This window comes from Coturnix japonica, chromosome 2, assembly GCF_001577835.2.
Source record: "Coturnix japonica isolate 7356 chromosome 2, Coturnix japonica 2.1, whole genome shotgun sequence".
Taxonomy (NCBI): Eukaryota; Metazoa; Chordata; class Aves; order Galliformes; family Phasianidae; genus Coturnix; species Coturnix japonica.
Window position 1 is genome coordinate 115,081,723 of NC_029517.1, and position 18,048 is coordinate 115,099,770.

The 18,048-nt window shown below is 39.9% G+C and overlaps 1 protein-coding gene across 2 annotated transcripts in view; it reads left to right on the plus strand.

Annotated features, from left to right (window-relative positions):
- The window catches only part of CPQ (carboxypeptidase Q), a 146,129-nt gene that overhangs the window by 84,662 nt on the left and 43,419 nt on the right, over positions 1-18,048 (plus strand). For both annotated transcript variants that reach the window (XR_004306273.1, XM_015856153.2), the window contains exons 5-6: positions 2,044-2,155; positions 16,175-16,266. Coding sequence is in view for 1 of the 2 variants with exons in the window: in XM_015856153.2 (XP_015711639.1) it covers positions 2,044-2,155; positions 16,175-16,266 (204 nt within the window). In the remaining variant the exon portion in view is untranslated. The remainder of the gene's footprint in view (positions 1-2,043; positions 2,156-16,174; positions 16,267-18,048) is intronic.

The window sequence follows — 18,048 nt, forward strand, 5'->3', positions numbered from 1 at the left end:
CTCTCAAGCATAGTTTATCCCTGTGCAAATGCATGCATGTGGGTATGTGTGTGTGCTCCATCCATCCTAACAAGAAAATGAAAAGAGTGACGAGTAATGCAGTGATCACATCTGTTTTGCTTTCATTTCAGAAAGATTTCTTCCTCATGGCTTTTCTTAGATTACCTGGTTTCAAGCTACGCTGCTTTTGTAGCAGAGACCAGCTACAGAATGAGAACTTCTGTGGAGAAGTGTCCCTGAGAGCAGTGCTGTTTACCAGCTTTCACAAAGAGCCTGGGAGGATCACAATGCTACATTGCAGGAATACCTCCTGAGTAAATCTGAGGCTTCTGCAGAGGATCCTGTAGTCAAAATTCATCTTTGAATGGCAGGAGGTTTTGGAATAAAGGCTGCAGCCTGTCTGTCTACTACTGCTCTGGGCTGCAAAGCAAACACGTATTCAGGCTGTGTAAGCACAAATGAAAGCTGAAAGATCTGAGAAGGAAAGAGTAAGCTGCTCTTAAGATTTTCATTGCAAGATTTTCCAGCTTTGAAAGCAAAAGACTTCTGTTTGTGTTTTTTTTTTTAATGATATATATGTTTATAAACATATGATGCATTTTCTGAATGCAGTGGATTCTGGTCACTCTGATTGGACCCATGTCAATGCAATAAATGTGACTAGTAATTTATCATGGCCTTTGCTAAACTCAGAGGGGTGTTTTAGCTGTGTTACTGGAGGTTCTGTCTGCTTGGATGAAAAGATGCAATGATTTGATGAACACATGACGCTTTTGTCTTGCAGCGCATTATTTGCTGTGCATTATTTTTAGTAACCAGTGAATGCTTCTTAAGGTTTTTTCTCTTGTGAGGAGGAAAGTAGTTAGTTCCTTGCAGGGTTAGCTGCACACTGGCCCCATAGTCTCTCACGTTCCAGGAAGGATAATAGGAAAAACTGTTGTCATTTTCTGTGCTAGAGTGCTTGTCCTGTGATGAGTGAATGCTGAGGTGAAATGCCAGGAGATCTTTACCCCATAACTCTTTAGGGAGTTGAAGGTGGCAGAAGAGGCAAGTGTTGTTCACCATCTTCTAGATACCTGAACTCTGAGATCTGATTAACATCAGCAGACCAAGGAATTGGAAGCATCCCTTCATGTATGACCAGTTCTGGGTAGGGCACAGCTGGGTGCTTCAGGGTCTCCTTCAGTTTTTCCTCTGTGCTCGTTTTTATCCTGTAGCATCATTTTACCACACTTCATGTGCTGCCTGCTCAGATCAAGAGTTCTTTTCCCTCCTTGACCTCCCCGCTGCAATCACAGATCCATAACCCTGGAATTCCAGGCCCAGCTTGGGAGCTGTCTCATTTCTGGTATTGATGTGATGCTTTTTATCAATGTTTCAGAGAGCTCAGATCTAAAAGGGAGTGTTTCTGGGGACATGTATAATGCTATTATCTACTGTAGCCACAAAGCTCTCTTTGCGGAAAAACCGTCTGGGACTTGCTGCCATGTAGTTTTTAATTTAAAATAGCCTTATGACTTACAGAACTATAAAATACCTTGTCATTGTTGCAGCGCATAAGGGACCGAGTAATAAATTAGAGGTCCTCTGTGGTAGGAGCCATAGATAATAGCAATAAAACAACAACCTCTGTCTGGAAATACTTCAGTCCAAGTTCATATTTCTTACTTATGCAGCCAAAAATTGGGTTAATCAAATTTCATACCTAAGGGCTTAAACATTTCACAACTGGAATATGAAAGAATTTTTCCCCATTCTGCATATGGTAGCCTTGTATCTCTGTGAAGCATGCACTTAACATTTCAAGACAAAACCTTTCATTTAAACTTTTCTCGCAGTGTACTCATTTGATTTAGCAGGGGTTTGTGAAGCAGTGGGATGCGTCTGGCCATCCCAGATTTATGCCCAGTGACAGAGGACAAAGTTTTTGTTGAACTAAGAAGTCAACTTTATGACAAAATCATTAACAAGCTTAAATGCTGAACTGACTTTTCTCATTTGCCATTTACATTTAGATGTGTTTTCTCATAATTGCTTTTCCAGATTGTGCTGGTCAGTGGACATCTGGACAGCTGGGATGTTGGGCAGGGAGCTATGGATGATGGCGGCGGAGCATTTATATCATGGGAAGCATTATCACTCATTAAGGATCTGGGTAAATATTTAATTTAAAATATTATTAATGCATGACATTGCCAGGATGTTTTCTATGTTGTATAAACTGGATTTTCTATTTTATCCATTTCTCTGAGCACAAATATTCATACTTAGTATAAATATTTTGCAAGTTTGTCTGTTAAATCTGTTTCATCGTAGGGGTCATCAAAAAGCTGCCCGTCAGTCAGTGATCTAGAAAGTGCTTTGAGCTTTCATATCAGAGAATGAAAGCCCACTATAAGATTCCCTATTAAAGAAGATGAAGCTTCATGAAGTCACATGAAAATCAGCTTTCTGATATTTTTCTTTGCTATCAGCAATGATGTTCAGCACGTTCATAATTCTTCCACTGTCTTCCACGTTGCTTTTCCAGTGGCTGCTCAGTTAATCTAATTTCCACACTTATACCTCTGTCTTCATAGATTCTCAAGACAATATAATCTATGTCTCTCTCAAGAGCGTGCAACAATGGCTGGATCCAGGCCACGATTCTACTTTTGGTCTTTTTCTTTCCACCTGCATGTAAAGACAGTCATCAAAACTGATCCTGAACTTTACAGAGATTTATATTTCAGGGTTCCTTTTCCTTGATTGTTCTTCTTAAATAAATTTATATCCTGCCTAGTCTTCTTCCACCAAATACCTTTAAATACAAGTATATCATCAAGATGATGGGCTCTAAGATTTGCACTTTAGGGCTGATTTCCTGATCATCTGTGCTGCTTTTATGTTGCCACATGCTTGGGCTTTGTTCTGGGCTGTGACAACTTTCTTCCTTAGCGGAAAGTAATCCAGGTCAAAGGGACATGCGCTTGAGTTTCATCACTGCAAGGATATAGTTCTGTCAAATTGCACTTCATCACAGCGTTTAGTCATGAGTCCACAGTGGGCTCATATGTCTCATCATATAATGTGACACAGAGATCCTGCGCACCACATTGTCATGCTGCAGTAGGTTTGTGTGATGATCTCTTTCCAGGGATCACTTCTTTGAACCTGTCTTGGTCATGAGCAGGGTGACAAGTTGACCAAGTTCTGGAATTCAGTCTGTAGATGCTGGACATTTCTGCAGCTGAAATTCCAGCACAGATGCTGTCAACCAGGGAGTTGCTGGTGTCCCTCCTCCAAAATGTCTGCTTAACAGAAGTGTGAGGTGAAGTAAACCACTGTGCTGTCAGTCTCTTCCAGTAATGATATGGGTGAAATACCAGTGTGGAATTGCTTAGCCTATTGCCTCCTGGTTTGCATATCCCCTTTAGTAGTATCTGAAGGATTAGGTTCTTTTAGTCGTGAGTTTCTTCTGACGTATGGGTAGAAGTATGCTGCAGATAGAATGCTGTTGTAGAAGGGCATGATCCACGTGTGCCAGTGTGGGGTGTGTTTGGCAGGAGATAGTCCACAAGGTAAGATGAGTAAGGGTGAGTGTATAAGCAAGAAATAGTTGAGCTGGTTGTGCTGAGAATATTATATGTAATTCCTCACAGGCTGGAGGATGAGTGTGGCACAAACACTGTAAAAGAGCTCTGAGGGCAGCTGTGGGACTTCATGGTTACCATCTCCCAGACTGGGATCTACAGTCAGGTACTGATACCTGAAATGATTCAGACACTGACCTAATTGGCAGGAGTGAAGCATTCAGATTTATCTGTCTGTGTTCTCTGTACACGTAGCCTCTCAAAGTTTAGCCTGGTATCCTGCTGTTCTTAGTGTGTTGTAGGATTTCTGATCTCCAAAGTACAAATTCCAATCTTTTGCTTGATCTGTAGATTTTTGCTTTATTTTATTTATTTGTTTTATTTATTTTAACTTCCATATGGGCTTTCGTCACTATGCCGCTCAAAACTAGTTCAAAGCAGACTTCTTAGGTTGTTGACATGATATCCATGGATGCTTTTCCCCCTTTTCATCAGATGAAATCGCTTTTTCCCCATAATTCCCTTTTTTTTTCCCAGAACTGTAACCTGCGGTCAATAGGAATGCTCTAAGTATTCATTAAAAAACAAAGTCAGCTGCTGTTCCTGCTCTTGGCTCTGGCAGAGTTTACATAAGAACCTAGCCTTTCCTGCTTCTAATCAGAAGAATTCGTGCACTTAAACAATCTCAGTGTTTCTTGAAGAGCACTTTGTAGACAGGCTCTGTTATGTGATTAGCCACTCTCACGCTGTAATGATGAGCATCAGACATCCTTGGGAATCACTATTTATTTCACATTATTTGAACTCCTTATCTCTCGTTTTTCACAGCCTCAGAATGACTGGAATATCAGCCTGTGACGAAAAACAAAATGCACGTGTTTGAATTTTTGTTCTTTTAAAGGAGAACTAAAAAGGATTCTTGCACAGAAGAATCCAGACCTACTCTTTCATGTAGTGTTTTGTGACCTTTTTTTTTTTTTTCATTTTAAGATTCTTGGAAAATTGTCTATGGTTCCTCCCCCTCTAGGATAAAAACCATGTTCTTGTATTTGCTGATGCTATTCTATTCAGAACAAACTGTTTTGTGTCCCTTAAGGGCAACTTCATGGTGGCATCGTATAATTCTTATTCACTGTGCTTCCTTTCAGGCATGAATGAAATGCATCGCTCACTGCTTGCTCAAATATTTGATTTCCTCCAGTAGTATAGCCTGTGTGTTTGCTGTACAACCTGTGGTGAAATGCTGTTTTCTCAGCAGAGAAATGTCTGAGCCTGTGCTGATGCTCTCCGTTCTGGTTAGCTGTTGCATTGAGCTCTTCCTGTTACAGTTGTGTTCTGCAGGAGCGTGTGACTGGAAGAAAACATCTGGGTCATCCAATCTAACCTGCAGATTGCAATGTGGGGCAGAACCTTTCATCTTCCGTAGGAGAAGATGTTGTTTAGTGCAGATTTTGTATCTCATAATGCACATAAAATCTGACCAAGGAAAAGGACAGCAATGTAACAGATACGTACATTGCGAGAGAAATGAATTATTGAGGTTTATCTAAAACCAACTCCATAAACTGCCTTTTCAGTGTGCAGTAGATTTCAGCATTATACCTTGAACTGTGAAGGCTTGGTTTCATATCCTTTTGGACTCTGATAAATTTAGTTTCAATCATATCAAATACATTTGGCATGAGAATAAACCAACAAAACTGTCTTGTCAGTATGCACATGTTGAGTTCTTTACTGTTCACTGTAAGTCTTAAAGTCATGAGGCATTGCATAGCCTTGAAAACGATGTTTGCATATTGCATAACAGGTCTTACAAATACAGGTATGTGATCTGAAAGCTGAAGGGAGCATCTGAAATACGAATTTTAGGAAGTAAAACTTGTATTATGTGTAGTAGGGATTACTGGTGCTGTGTCTGCTGTAGTCTATTTCTTTCCAGAGAAATGAGATACTGCTGCACTATTAAAGCAAGTTTTTTAGTGGTGATCTAATAGCATTTCATCATAATATCAGGGTTACCCTTGGGATGGCCAGTGGACACAAGTTAGGCTTGTTAATTAGGTCTTTGTTAATTCCATGCATTACTTGAAGAATGATTGTAATTTAAACGCTATTCTGTACTTTCAAGTTAACCCCTCCCCAAACCATTCAGTAGCTTTTGGTGTAGGACCAGATAAATTAGATTCATTGAAAAATCATTAAAATTGCAGTATAAATGGTTACTTTTTAAGTAGTGCCGTTTTCTTGCCCCAGTTAAAGTATCTAATACTTTTATTTCTAAATATATCATGTGCTTAATGTGTTTGGCTTTGTGTTTTCTGACTGTTCATTCTTGGTTTTGGTGTGCTTTCTTTTTATTTCAGCAGGCAGTTTCATCATATTATATATTCATATCATTTTTTTTTTCTCTTCCTGGGTGTTTCTATAGATTCCCAGGCACTGTGACAGTCAGCTCCGAGTTTGCTGTAAGAACACATAGCAATAACACAATCTTAAGCAACTTCACACAGAGACTTCAACACTGGCTTTTTTGAGGGGGTAATAAAAAGTCTAACTTACTGTTTTTGGTAGGATTTCTCTTTTTCCATTTCACTTTTTAACTTCACGTGGATGCTGGTTCAGTTTGGGACAAAGGGAAGCAGCTTGGAGGCAGAGAATAACGCATATGGAGGCAAGTTCTGTGTCTTCCACATCCTGGTGATGAGAATGAGCACCACTGGTAGCTGCAACTTGTGGCCATTTCCTCTGGTCCTGTTTGTTGCCTGGGAGAAGAGTCCAAACCCCTCCTCATCACAACCTCCCTTCAGGAACTTGTAGAGTGCAATGAGGTCTCCCCTGAGCCTCCTCTTCTCCAGACTAGCACTTCTGAAGCCTGTGTGTGCCACTGATCAGTAAGATCCCTGGCAGGCTCCTTGGTGGTTAATTTCTTTGAAAAACCAAAAACTGGAGGCATTTCCACAAAAGTTGTTTATGTGAAAATAGATGAAAGCTTCAGCCAGTTGGTATTCTTTATTCATAGGAAAAAGTAATAAAGAGACCTTTAGAGACACTAAGGCACCTTTGCTGATTTGAACTGGTAAAGTCCCTTTCTTTCAGTGGGGCTGTGGCTGTTTATGGTTATCCGAGGATTTCCAACGCTTAAGAAAATACTCTTCAGTACTGTAGTCAGGGTTTGCAAGGCAGTAAGCTTGTGCAAATGTGCTGTTTGCCTGCAAGCTGTGTCAGCTGCCGCCTTCCCCAGGCCTCTTCAGTCTTTAACCTTTTGATCAATTCTAACTAAATTTGATAGAGGCATAGAAATATTTACAGTATGAAGTTCTGAAGCGTTCTTTGCAAATGGATGAATGAGGAAAGATGGATGAGTGGTTTTACATCTCAACAGAGGGAAAGGCAGGAAGAAGCTCTGCTTTTATCCTTTCTGTATGATGATAAATGCATATTTAATCAGCACACATGTAACTGGGGAGTAAGCGCCAAGGATATTTTCTTTTGGCACTGTCTACAAACCTTGTAGGCTAGTGGCAAAGACTGCTATGGCAGTAGAGAGAATATGGTTTGGGGTAATTTAGAGATAATGGGTATTTTTGGAAGGAATGCCTGAAGGATTCCTGTCTTTGAGCAGAGGTAATCCATGGGGTGTTGCACAGGCTGTGATGTGGTGGAGGGTACTTGGAGTTGTAGGAGACACAACACACAAGCAAATGTTTTCTAGAAGCCTCAAACCCATCCTGTTTTCAGATTGGACTTACAACTTTTACATTTGTTAGTTCATGTTGAAAAGCTGTCTTTGGAGATAACGAATGCCATTTACCTCAGCATTTTGATGTTACAGCTGTTACTGCTCTGATGTTGTTTAAATCATGTTTTCTTGTTCCTGTGTCACACGAGGTTTACAAAAGAAATTGCCTTTCCAAGTGAGGTGCAAGACTGATTAAACAGCTATTCATTAAGAGTCTCCATACAGTTACCCTTAACATTATCTTGTTGCCCTACTTTACCTTTAGTTAGCCCTGCAGGTTGGACTGGCAGCCTGTGGGACCCAGTGCTGCTCTAGATGATGACTGCCTGTTTCTTTTTTTGGGCTCCTTTCCCACCATTTCAAGTCTTCTACTGCCATGATGGTCTTCCTCAGGATATATACTTGCTGATTTATACTTATTCTTGTTTTTGAACAAGAAACAGGTAGTCCATATCCAGGGGTTTTAGAGCTGTAGCACTGTTTTCTGTTTGCTTATAATCCAGCTGCCTTCTTGCATCTCACAACCTTGGTGGGTACTTCCCACTTGAGCCCACAGGTGCCCTCCCAGAGGAATACATGGGTGAAGCTCTGGCAAAGCCACCTTCTCCTCCAGCTCTACAAACACAGGACTTTCATCCTTAAAGGGAGCTTGGAGAACTGAATAATAACACTGAAAAGCCTTTAGGAGGTGATCATATGGCAGTGTCAGCTTTCCAAGCATAACATTTTATGCCTTTTAACTGCAGTAGAGAGCACTAACTGAAGTTAGTGCTATGTTCAATTTTGATTGATGAATTTCTTCTGAAAATATTCAGACATTGCAACTGCTGTGTCTCTTTTTAATTGAAAAAGCTGGATCCAAATTTCAGGGTGTTTTGGTTGGTTTGTTGTTTTGTTTTTTTTTCCATTGAGAAAAGAAGCTGTTCTAAGGATCTGCTATTCGACACTACAGCTGGGATCTGCTACTTGACACTACAGTCTGAGTTATTTCCAGAGTCTCACCTCTGCCAACATAAGGAGAATTAAATAGTTGACAGGTCTTTTGTTCACATCTCAGGTTTCTTTCAGGAACATTTATGCAGAAGCTCTCCTTTTTCAGAGATGTGCTTTCTACCTCTGTGTGACCGTCCTTGGGTCTAACTTGTTAGTCCACTTACGGTGGTCTCCCAAGCCCAGAGGGGGACATGTCCACCCACTACTGCCCAGCCTGTGTGCTTATCTGGTGCATCTTCAGAACTGACTGTGCCAAATTGCAAACTTACCCTCTTATCCCTTCATTGTTTGAACAGAAACTTGTAAGACAGTTCCCCTCCAATGAAGTCTATGGTGATGGCTTTTGGTACAGAGTAAAAATTTCGCCTTTCTTGCTGTTGTCACATGTGCATTGAGCTCATGTTCAGTCATGTCTGCATACCACATGAGACCAGAAGTCTCCCGCTATGACTGTGCCTCCAAGTGCTTCTGGGAATTCTGGTTCTTCCATATAAAAAAATATTTGTCTTTGGATGTTGCCAAAGGAATCAAGTAAATGAACAGGGCACATTTTCCTCTTCCTCAGCATAGAGCACGATGCATGATGTCATTGCTGCTATATCAATCTGATGAAGGAAGGCTTATTGTTGACAAAGACTAATAGCCATCACACCATTTGCATGGCATTCTTACATTACTGGACTGTGATCTGGATATACATAAGAAGGGGAGAAATTTATGGTCATAGGTCCTATGCATACTTCTCCCTCTTCTTCCCTTTACCAGTGTTAGAGGGAAACGGGATTTTCATGAGTCAACTTTCCTGTAGGTGTGTACAGGCATCTGGTACGACCAGATTTCTGTTTCTTAGCATAAAAACACATAAAACTAAAGAAGTGTTTTCAAACTTATGCACATAAGAATTCCAAGGTGCAACCTGTATTACATTTTATGTAACTCATAAGGAGTTGATTAGGCAATTTTTCCACTTTAAAACTTATTTTAAATTGAATATGTAATTCTCCTCTGAATTATATCCATTACTAATGTGACTCAGAAACCATAAGACAGATTTCTATTCAGCTCACAGAACTCTTGGTATGAAGTTACATTTCTCAGTCCCAAATTCACTGGCTAATATACGAGAACTAAAGAGATATTTTATTAAAAAAGTATTTATTGGAGTCATTCTTTTTCTGCTAGTTTAATTGAAGTCATATAACTACAATTTTAACCTACTTTATAAAAACGTTGTTAAATGAGTTTCTGCATTTTCTGTAGCTGCAGAGATGCAGTTGTTACTGTCTCAGATATGTTGTGGAACATCATTAAATGGCTGCTTTTATAGTAGACTTTTTTAATTAAATATCCCTGATAATAACTCCTTGTTCATACATTCTTTCCACTTCCCCAAAGCTGCAAATTTTATTCTGACCTTCATAGTTTGCAAATCTGCTAAATCTGTTTAATATGAAATGTATGTATGTGCTGTTACACTATACAACTGCATTTAAACCTTCATTTCAACATGCAATTTAATGTGTATTTGGCAAATACTGAAGTTTTCAGCTTCCATACTGAGCTGTCATAGCAGGGTGGTGACTGCAGACTTACAGTGATGTTAATTGGGCAGTACATTTAGGCTTACTGCCCTCCTTAGCCGTGTTGCCCTATGTCCTGCGGACTGCTGCTATGCTGCAAGCTTTAACTTACTGTTAATGAGTGTGCTTTATTTATGAAAATATTAAAAACCTGGTGACAGAAGCTATTATGATCTCCTTTTTTTTCACCACATTTGAGGCCCAGCCAGCAAGGTAAAATACTGGAAACTTTCCTGGATGAAGTCAGAGGTATTTTGTCCTTGCTGTCAAGATTTTTAGGGTGTATGTTTTCCATATGGTGAAATGAGTTGTGGTTGGTGCATGTTCTGAGTTGTCAGCTCAGATGCCATAACAGATTTGGGCTGCTGTCAGAGCAAACAGAGGGACAGCAGAAGCAGAAGGTAGAGCCACAACATGGAAAAGGTCAAACCACATTTAATGCTTGTAATGTCAGAGGGAGTGAGGGAGAAAGGCCTGTGTTGCCTTTTCCGCTCTGCGAGAATTTTATGAGATCTTTGAATACCTTTCAGAAAGAAGGACAGTGAGGTAGACTTTCAGTGTGGACTTTGTGACACCGACACTGCAAAATTGCAAGCACAGAAGAGCATTTCCCAGGGCTGCTGTTGGTGCTGTCCCTGTGCCATGTGGGTTGGTGGCTCTAAGACAGCACCTCAGCAGCACCCACTGCAGCCCAAAGCATGGGGCCCTGCACTCTGCTTCCCTCTTCTCTTCATCTTCCCAGTTAAAAGGCTTAATATGCGTTAGGTTTAGTTACTAGACTTGCAAATCATTCACAGCTTTCCCCTCTAGTCTTGTAAGTACAGCTCCTTTCTTGACATTTCCTCTTGGATATTCCATCGCCTTCTAAAAATAAATCTACCTCAATCTTCTTATGTTTCCCATTTCCAGTCTTCTGTAAAACTTCCCTTCCTAGTCTGTCATAAGCTCATCAGCCTGCTCTCTTCTAAAAAGAAGAATTTCCTTGGGTTAATCTCAGCTGCAGTCAGTGCTGCACACCTGCCCCTCCAGCTGTCAAACACCCTTTGTATACAACCCACTCCTTCCTAAATCCCGAGTCTTGCCTTGTATCCCACTTACCTCAGCCCTTGCTATTTCCCTGACCTTTTTTTTTTCCATACACCTGTCCAAAATCTCTCATTCTGTGGCTGAAGCTGGTATGTCCTCTTCCCACCCAAAACACTCCACTGGAGGATCTCTTCTCTGGTATCAGCCATGGTGGGGGTGCAGACCCCGACCTGCTGGCACTGCCCACCTGGCTTGGCTCAGTTTTCCTTTCCTACTTTTCAGAATCTGTCCTGCCCGTTTTCTGTCTTTTTCTTCATACATTTCCATGGCTCTTCTCCAGGTGACCCTGTGAGACAGCCTGGCTTTATCTGAGGCCCAGGAAAACTCATTCTTTTTTACTATAGACCTTTATGACTGCCTGATTCCTTCACTTCCAAGCATCCTGTACAATCAGCACCTTGTCTGCAGTATGACAAGCAAAGCCTGTATAATGGAACAAAGAAAAATCAAGTAGATTACATTATATAAGAAAACAAAGGCAATTTCTCAAAAACCTGAGGCTGTACTTTTCATTTAGGTTCTCCAGAGAATTACATCTATATCATAGTCACAGTTTAAGTAATACTGACATTTTTTGAGGTGTGCTTTGTCTTCTCAAAGCTTTTAACTTCATTAGATCATTGTTCTTCACTCAGTCTTGAAGCAATAAATATTTCTTAATGCAAGGTCTTAGGAGAGAGACTTTTCTCAGCACAAATAGTAAGATAAGGTTTGTTCAATCATAGGGGATTGTCTTTCCACTAGCAGAACAGAAGCACAAATCCTGCCATTTTACAGTGAAGAGTTCTTCATCTTCAGAAGAAAAAGTATGGACATGCTGAATAAATTGTGTTATTACTTTCATTTTATTAAAGCTGTTAGCTGAACGGCTATTTGATTTTCTTATAGCTTGTACTGGGGTCTTGATTTGCAGGGGAAAAAAAGCTCCTTTTTACATAGAGGTGGAATGCTTGTTGTATTTTTAAGAAATGATCAGTGTCATAACAACATGATGACTCTTTAAGTAGTCTTATTAGCCTCCATACAGTGTCTTCTTAGAAAATACTGTATCTTTGTACTTAATCCTACCCATTAGTAAAGATGTATGTTTATAAAGTGGAAAAAACTAGTAAATATTTACTAAAGGAAACTCAGAATTTACATTGCTGATTCTCATTTTGGTTAAAGGAAAGGCACAGTTCAATTTCTCCCTTCTGGCTTATATTTTATTGTGAGAGTGGGGCACCTTTTTATGTATATATATATATATGTATATATATATACATACATATATCTGTGACATATTATTATAATTTATACCAGACTGTGTGTTTCATTTTTGCTGTATGGGAATCTTTCAATTCTATCAAGCATGAACAAGATACGTAGGACATAAAATGCAGATTCTGCATAGCGCCCTGTTAAGTACCCTGCCACAGGTAGGTCATCCAGAGTTGTGGGAACCTAAGTGGATTTAATAAACGGTATAATGTCTGGAAAATATCAATTTTCCACTTCAAATTAATATAAAATGTACAGATATGCACGTATGTGTACTTTCCCATGTTATTTACTGGCATTCACACTTTATGTAAATTATGAGAAAAAGGCTTTTGGCAAAATACTTCATTGTAGTGGATGGTTGAAATCAGGATGAATAGTTAATACCTTTAGTACAACTATGAATCTTCTTTTTCACAAGCATTTGATATTTTGGCTGACCTAGGCTTGCTGCTGACTTCTGCAAGTCTGAGCAACTTCCACTTGAGTTAATTTCAGTTCTCAGTGACCCAAAGAGGGCACAGAAGGGTCCTTGCGTTGATGCAGAATACAGTTATAACCTCCTGCATTTTCCAAAATTATCCATGTACTTTAATATTCCAGAATCTTGAAAAAAAAATTCTTCTGATGTCCTTTGTTTTAGACTATGTCATATTTCAAAAGGGAGAGAGAAACTGTTTTACATATGAAACAGTTTTCCCTCACTTTAGAATTTGCTTCATGTCCCTCTGCATGATATACTCAGCACAGAAGGTAGTTTTGTGGTCCAAGTGGTATTTTATCGTGTCTTTTCAATATGCATTTGTGCTGTGATCTGCAAGACTTCTGATTTTGTGCTGGTGTTTTCTTGCTTAGGAACTGGTAGTCTTTAAGAAGTAAGCTGCTGAGTCTGATGCACCTACTCAGATGTGAACAATCCAAATCCTTTACTACAAGTTCTCACATCACTTATATGCCTTCACAAATTTTCTTTTCCTAGCTTTCCCATTCACCCCTACATGTCAACAGAACATTCCACAAACACTCTTCAACTGTTCATGTGGTTACTTATCCAATGAGATCTGCGAGCTGATCTTCTTCTGGAGGTGTCCTTGGTTCTCATGCTGTTTATCTTACACCACAGCTGCTGCTCCGTACAGGCCTTCTTTTATTCCCACAGTAAGCCCAAATAGTTAGACTTACTTTATTAAAAAGGAAAAAAAAAAGAAAAAAGGGTTGTAGCTTAAGTATAATCCCTCATGCTTTCAATAAAGGCAGGCATTCAGAATATTCTTGGTAATTTTACTTGTGAATATTGGATTTATTTGATATACTTTGGTCAGAATATCTGTGTTGTTAATAACAGGTAGATAAATACTTATCGCTTTCAGATAATGAGGAAATGAAATTTTTCTCTATGTACTTTGTATTTGAAATGAATGCATCCAGAGGTTTTGGTCTTTTATTTCTTTATTTATTCATTTTATTTGCTCATTTTGCTTCAGTAAAGCACACAGTGAATCTTCTCACAGTGATCTCTGAGCTCTGAGGTTGGAAGAGTTGTTACACTGCCACCAGGAGCAGAAAGACCAAAGCCCAGCAGGACATTTTCCCGCTCTACTTCAATGGAAGGATAAAGTGACAGGCTAAGGAAGGTGTGTGAGCCAAGACCTTCTCAAGGTTTAGCAGAACTCAAGCAGCCAGAGTTATAGCAGCAGTGGCAGACCCAGACTTGTTTGTTTTTGTACTAACGAGTCTTGATCTTCCGTGGCTGAGAGCAGGCAGGAGATGCTGCTTCTCTGTCATGAACATCTCCTGCCCAAGCTGTTTTCACAGCTGTGGTGTGGTAGGCTGGAGATGAGACTTCAGTATGTTGTAGTTTATGATATGACATACATAACCATTCACTGGCACCCCTCTTTGGTGCGTAAGCTGTGAATGAATTACCACCTTTTGTAACCAAGCCACTAACACATCTGGGGTTGTTTTGTGACTGAAAATTTTCTAACATCAACACAATTACTATTTTAGCATCTTAATTTTCCCTCGTTGGCCATCTGGCTGATTTGAAATGTGAAGGAGGCTAATCCTGTACAGTAATGATTTAAGAGGAGAGCAGGAAAGGGGAGGGGAAAGGGGGGGCTTAAAGTAATGATTGCTGATGACCTTACTGTTTAGAGTCAGCAGATTGACATTTAGAAAATGCACTTTTTAATCCCCTAATTCTGTTCTCTGTCTTCCTTTTTTTTTATTGAAATAATGGACAATCCAAGGTAGTTTGTTCAGATTTTGAGCACTTCTTTTTTGCTCTGTTTTCAGTTATTAGAATTTCTAATGGAGTGGATGGAGAGAAACCTTCCACTGATTTTCATTGGATTGGGAGAAAAAGTAATGAAGATCAGGTCTATTTGTAAACATCATCCATTTCAACTAGGAAAACACATTTTCACAGTGATACTGATATTATTTCTGCTCAACAGAGAAGCATAGGAAGTCATTTACCCCTTATTGTTTATTATATTTTCCTATCTGGCTTCTCTTTGGTTTTGTGTTTTGTTTATGAGTGTATTTTTTTAGACATTTTTGAGGGGGTTATTTGTGCTGAAATACAATTAGCAGAGAGCACTATTTCTTCTTGGTCTTCTTGCTCTTCCGTGCTTTCAGTCTTGATGTCTCAAATGTATTCATTTATGAGTATAGTCAATCAAATAAATAAACAATGTCTATCTCTCCAATTCTGCCATGGCAGAAACAGTTTCAAAATATATCTGAAAACTTGTCTTTCTTACTGAGCTATCACAGCAAAATGCTAAATGACCCTGTGTTTGCCTTGCTTTGCATACATTCAGCAGCCAAATGTATTTTACATTCCAGAGTACAGATTGCTTGTCATTTGTCTGATAAAAAGCAAAGTAATATCGTTCTGCCTCTCAGTTTTAGAAAAGGGGAAACATCCAGTAGCTTGCATCCAATTAATTAACTTTGGTGAAAAGCAGTAGCCCTCATGAAAATCTGATTTGGATCTGCTGAAAGCATATGCACACTATTTATTGCAGACCACCAGAAAGAGGATATATGTCAGAAATTTATCAAGGCAGTTATTTTAGGTTATATTTCTGCATGTTTTGACGACACCTGCAGCGTATTCCAAATGTACTTCTCCTGTACTACTGCAGGACAGGCAACTGGTTGCAGCACCAAAACTGCCCCTTTCTCTGCAGTCCTTGCTCCAAACAAGCCAAGAGTAGTTTGGAAAACAAAACCCACACTAGGAGTATCATAGAACAGCTTGGGTTGGAAGAGATCTCTGGGATCATCAAGCTCCAACTCTCTTACCACATGGACTCCAACCTCCATATCTAAAACTAGACCAGACTACCCAGGGCCTCATCCAACCTGGCCTTGAACACCTCCAGGTACAGGGCATCCACAACCTCTCTGGGCAGCCTGTTCCAGTACCTCACCACTCTCTTGGTAAGGAACTTCCCTCTGATATTCAACCTAAATCTTCCCTCCATCAACATAAAACCATTTCTCCTTGTCCTGCCATTATCTACCCATGTAAAGAGCTGACTTGTCTCCTGTTTGTAGGTTCCCTTTGTGTGCTGGAAGGCTGCAATGAGGTCATCCCACAGCCTTCTCTTCTCCAGGCTGAACAAGTCCAGCTCACTCAGCCTGTCTTTGTAGGGAACGTGCTCCAGCTCTGATCATCTTTGGGGTCCTCCTCTGGACATCCTCCAAAAGCTCCGTGTCCTTCTTGTATTGGAGGCACCCAGGCCTGGACACAGTACAGTAGTTTGTGGTAGTTTGTATAGTTTGTGTTTGGTGAAGGTAGGGGTGATTGAATGGAAACTCAGGCTTTTCTGGCATTGAGCAATAGACACCAATGCAAAACATGTTCCGAAAGATGAATATGAAGACGATGAACACTAATACTAAAAGATAACATTTATCATATGTTTTAGGACTTCGTCCAAAAAGAACTCTACGCTTGGTGCTCTGGACAGGAGAAGAACAAGGAGGAATAGGTGCTGAGCAATACTACCAATTGCACAAGGTAAATAATGTCTTCAGATTATTTGCTTGGTGGCACCTTTCTCAATAGTTTTGCAATACACTTATTGTTTTTGTCAGAACACTCAGCTTAATATTTAACTGAAAACAGTGTTTCTAGTTCTGCCTGAAAGAATGTTTCATCTTCTATCATAAAAGTAAACTTCATACTGTTTTTAACATAAAGTGATGTGATTGTGTATGGACTTGTTCCACTTGACCTAATGTACTCTATCACAAAATTGCTCTGAAGCAGATGTTACATGAGGATATCTGCCATAGCTCCCAAACATACTGGCTTTCTTAGAATATATAAGGAATGGTCCACATGTGTTGATAATATAAACAAATTTTGTTTGGCTCATGTATTCCTGCTTTATGGCGTCTTTCCATAATATTTTACAGTGTAAAACAACAAAAATCTTAATTTATTTTTAATGGTGTCTACTCTAAAATGCTGTGTGCCATTATTGTTTTGTGCCATTATTAGTTTTATGCTATCTGTAATATTGCAAATACTTGATTCTGTTGATGCAATCTCTGTTATCAGGATAAAAATATTGTCCATTTTCACAACTGTTTCACCTGTCAGCAACTACCTTTACAAAGTACAGCATGAGATCTAGGACAGCTGCATAAAACTATTTTGGAGATAAGATTTCAGAATATGTTTGGTTTTTATTTCCTGAGAAATTTATGCTGTACCTGTACAACTAAGGTTAAGTAGATATCTTTTATTCTTTTCCATAATGTATTAGTATTTACTCTCAGCAGTGGTTATTATATCTGAGTTCTGCAGAGAAGGACCTAGGTGTCCTGGTGGACAAAAGGTTGACCATGTATCAACAGTAGGCCCTTGCTAACAAGGCCAATGGTTTTTTAAGATAGGACTTGTTTAGTTTGGAGAAGAGAAGGCTCCAGGGAGGCCTCATTGTGGCCTTTCAATATTTGAAAGGAGCGTATAAACGGGAAGGGGAACAGCTGTTTACAAGGGTGGATAGTGACTGGACAAGGGGGAATGGTTAAATGTTAGGAGGAAGTTTTTCACCCAGAAGGTGGTGACACACTGGAACAGGTTGCCCAAGGAGGTTGTGGATGCCCCATCCCTGCAGGCATTCAAGGCCAGGCTGGTGTGGCTCTGGGCATCCTGGTCTTGTGGTTGGTGACCCTGCACATAGCAGGGGGATGAAGACCAGATGATCTTTGAGGTCCTTTTCAACCCAGGCCATTCTGTGATTCCATGATTCAGTGGTCAGATGCATCAAGAAGAGAGTGGCCAGCAGGACAAGTGGGGTGATCTCCAATCTACTGTGCCATGCTGCGGCCACATTTGGAGTACTGCAACCACTTCTGGTCTTCCCAGTTCCAAAAAGACAGAGATGTTCTATAGAGAGTTCAGTGGAGTTGTGGAGTTTCCTTCTTTGGAGGTGTTTAATGCACACCTCGTTGATTTCCTGTGCAACCTACTGTAGGGAAACCTGCTCTAGCAGGGATTTGTACTTCATGGTCCCACCCAACCTCTACAGTTCTGTGATTCTGTTAAGACAAGAATAGGAATGTGTTTTGGAAGTCACCTGCTGTATAACAGTACACAAGCAGACTTAAAGGAAAGTAATGAATTCCTTGAGGGATGCTATTAGTGGTAAACAGCCTAACAGAATAAGTGCACGGAATCTTCACTTTGAATCAGCCTCATTGCGATGAACAAAATTAAATTGATTTGCATCTGCAACAGAGTGGTCAGAGATAGCACTGTGATGCTACCACTAACCTGTTTAACATTCCT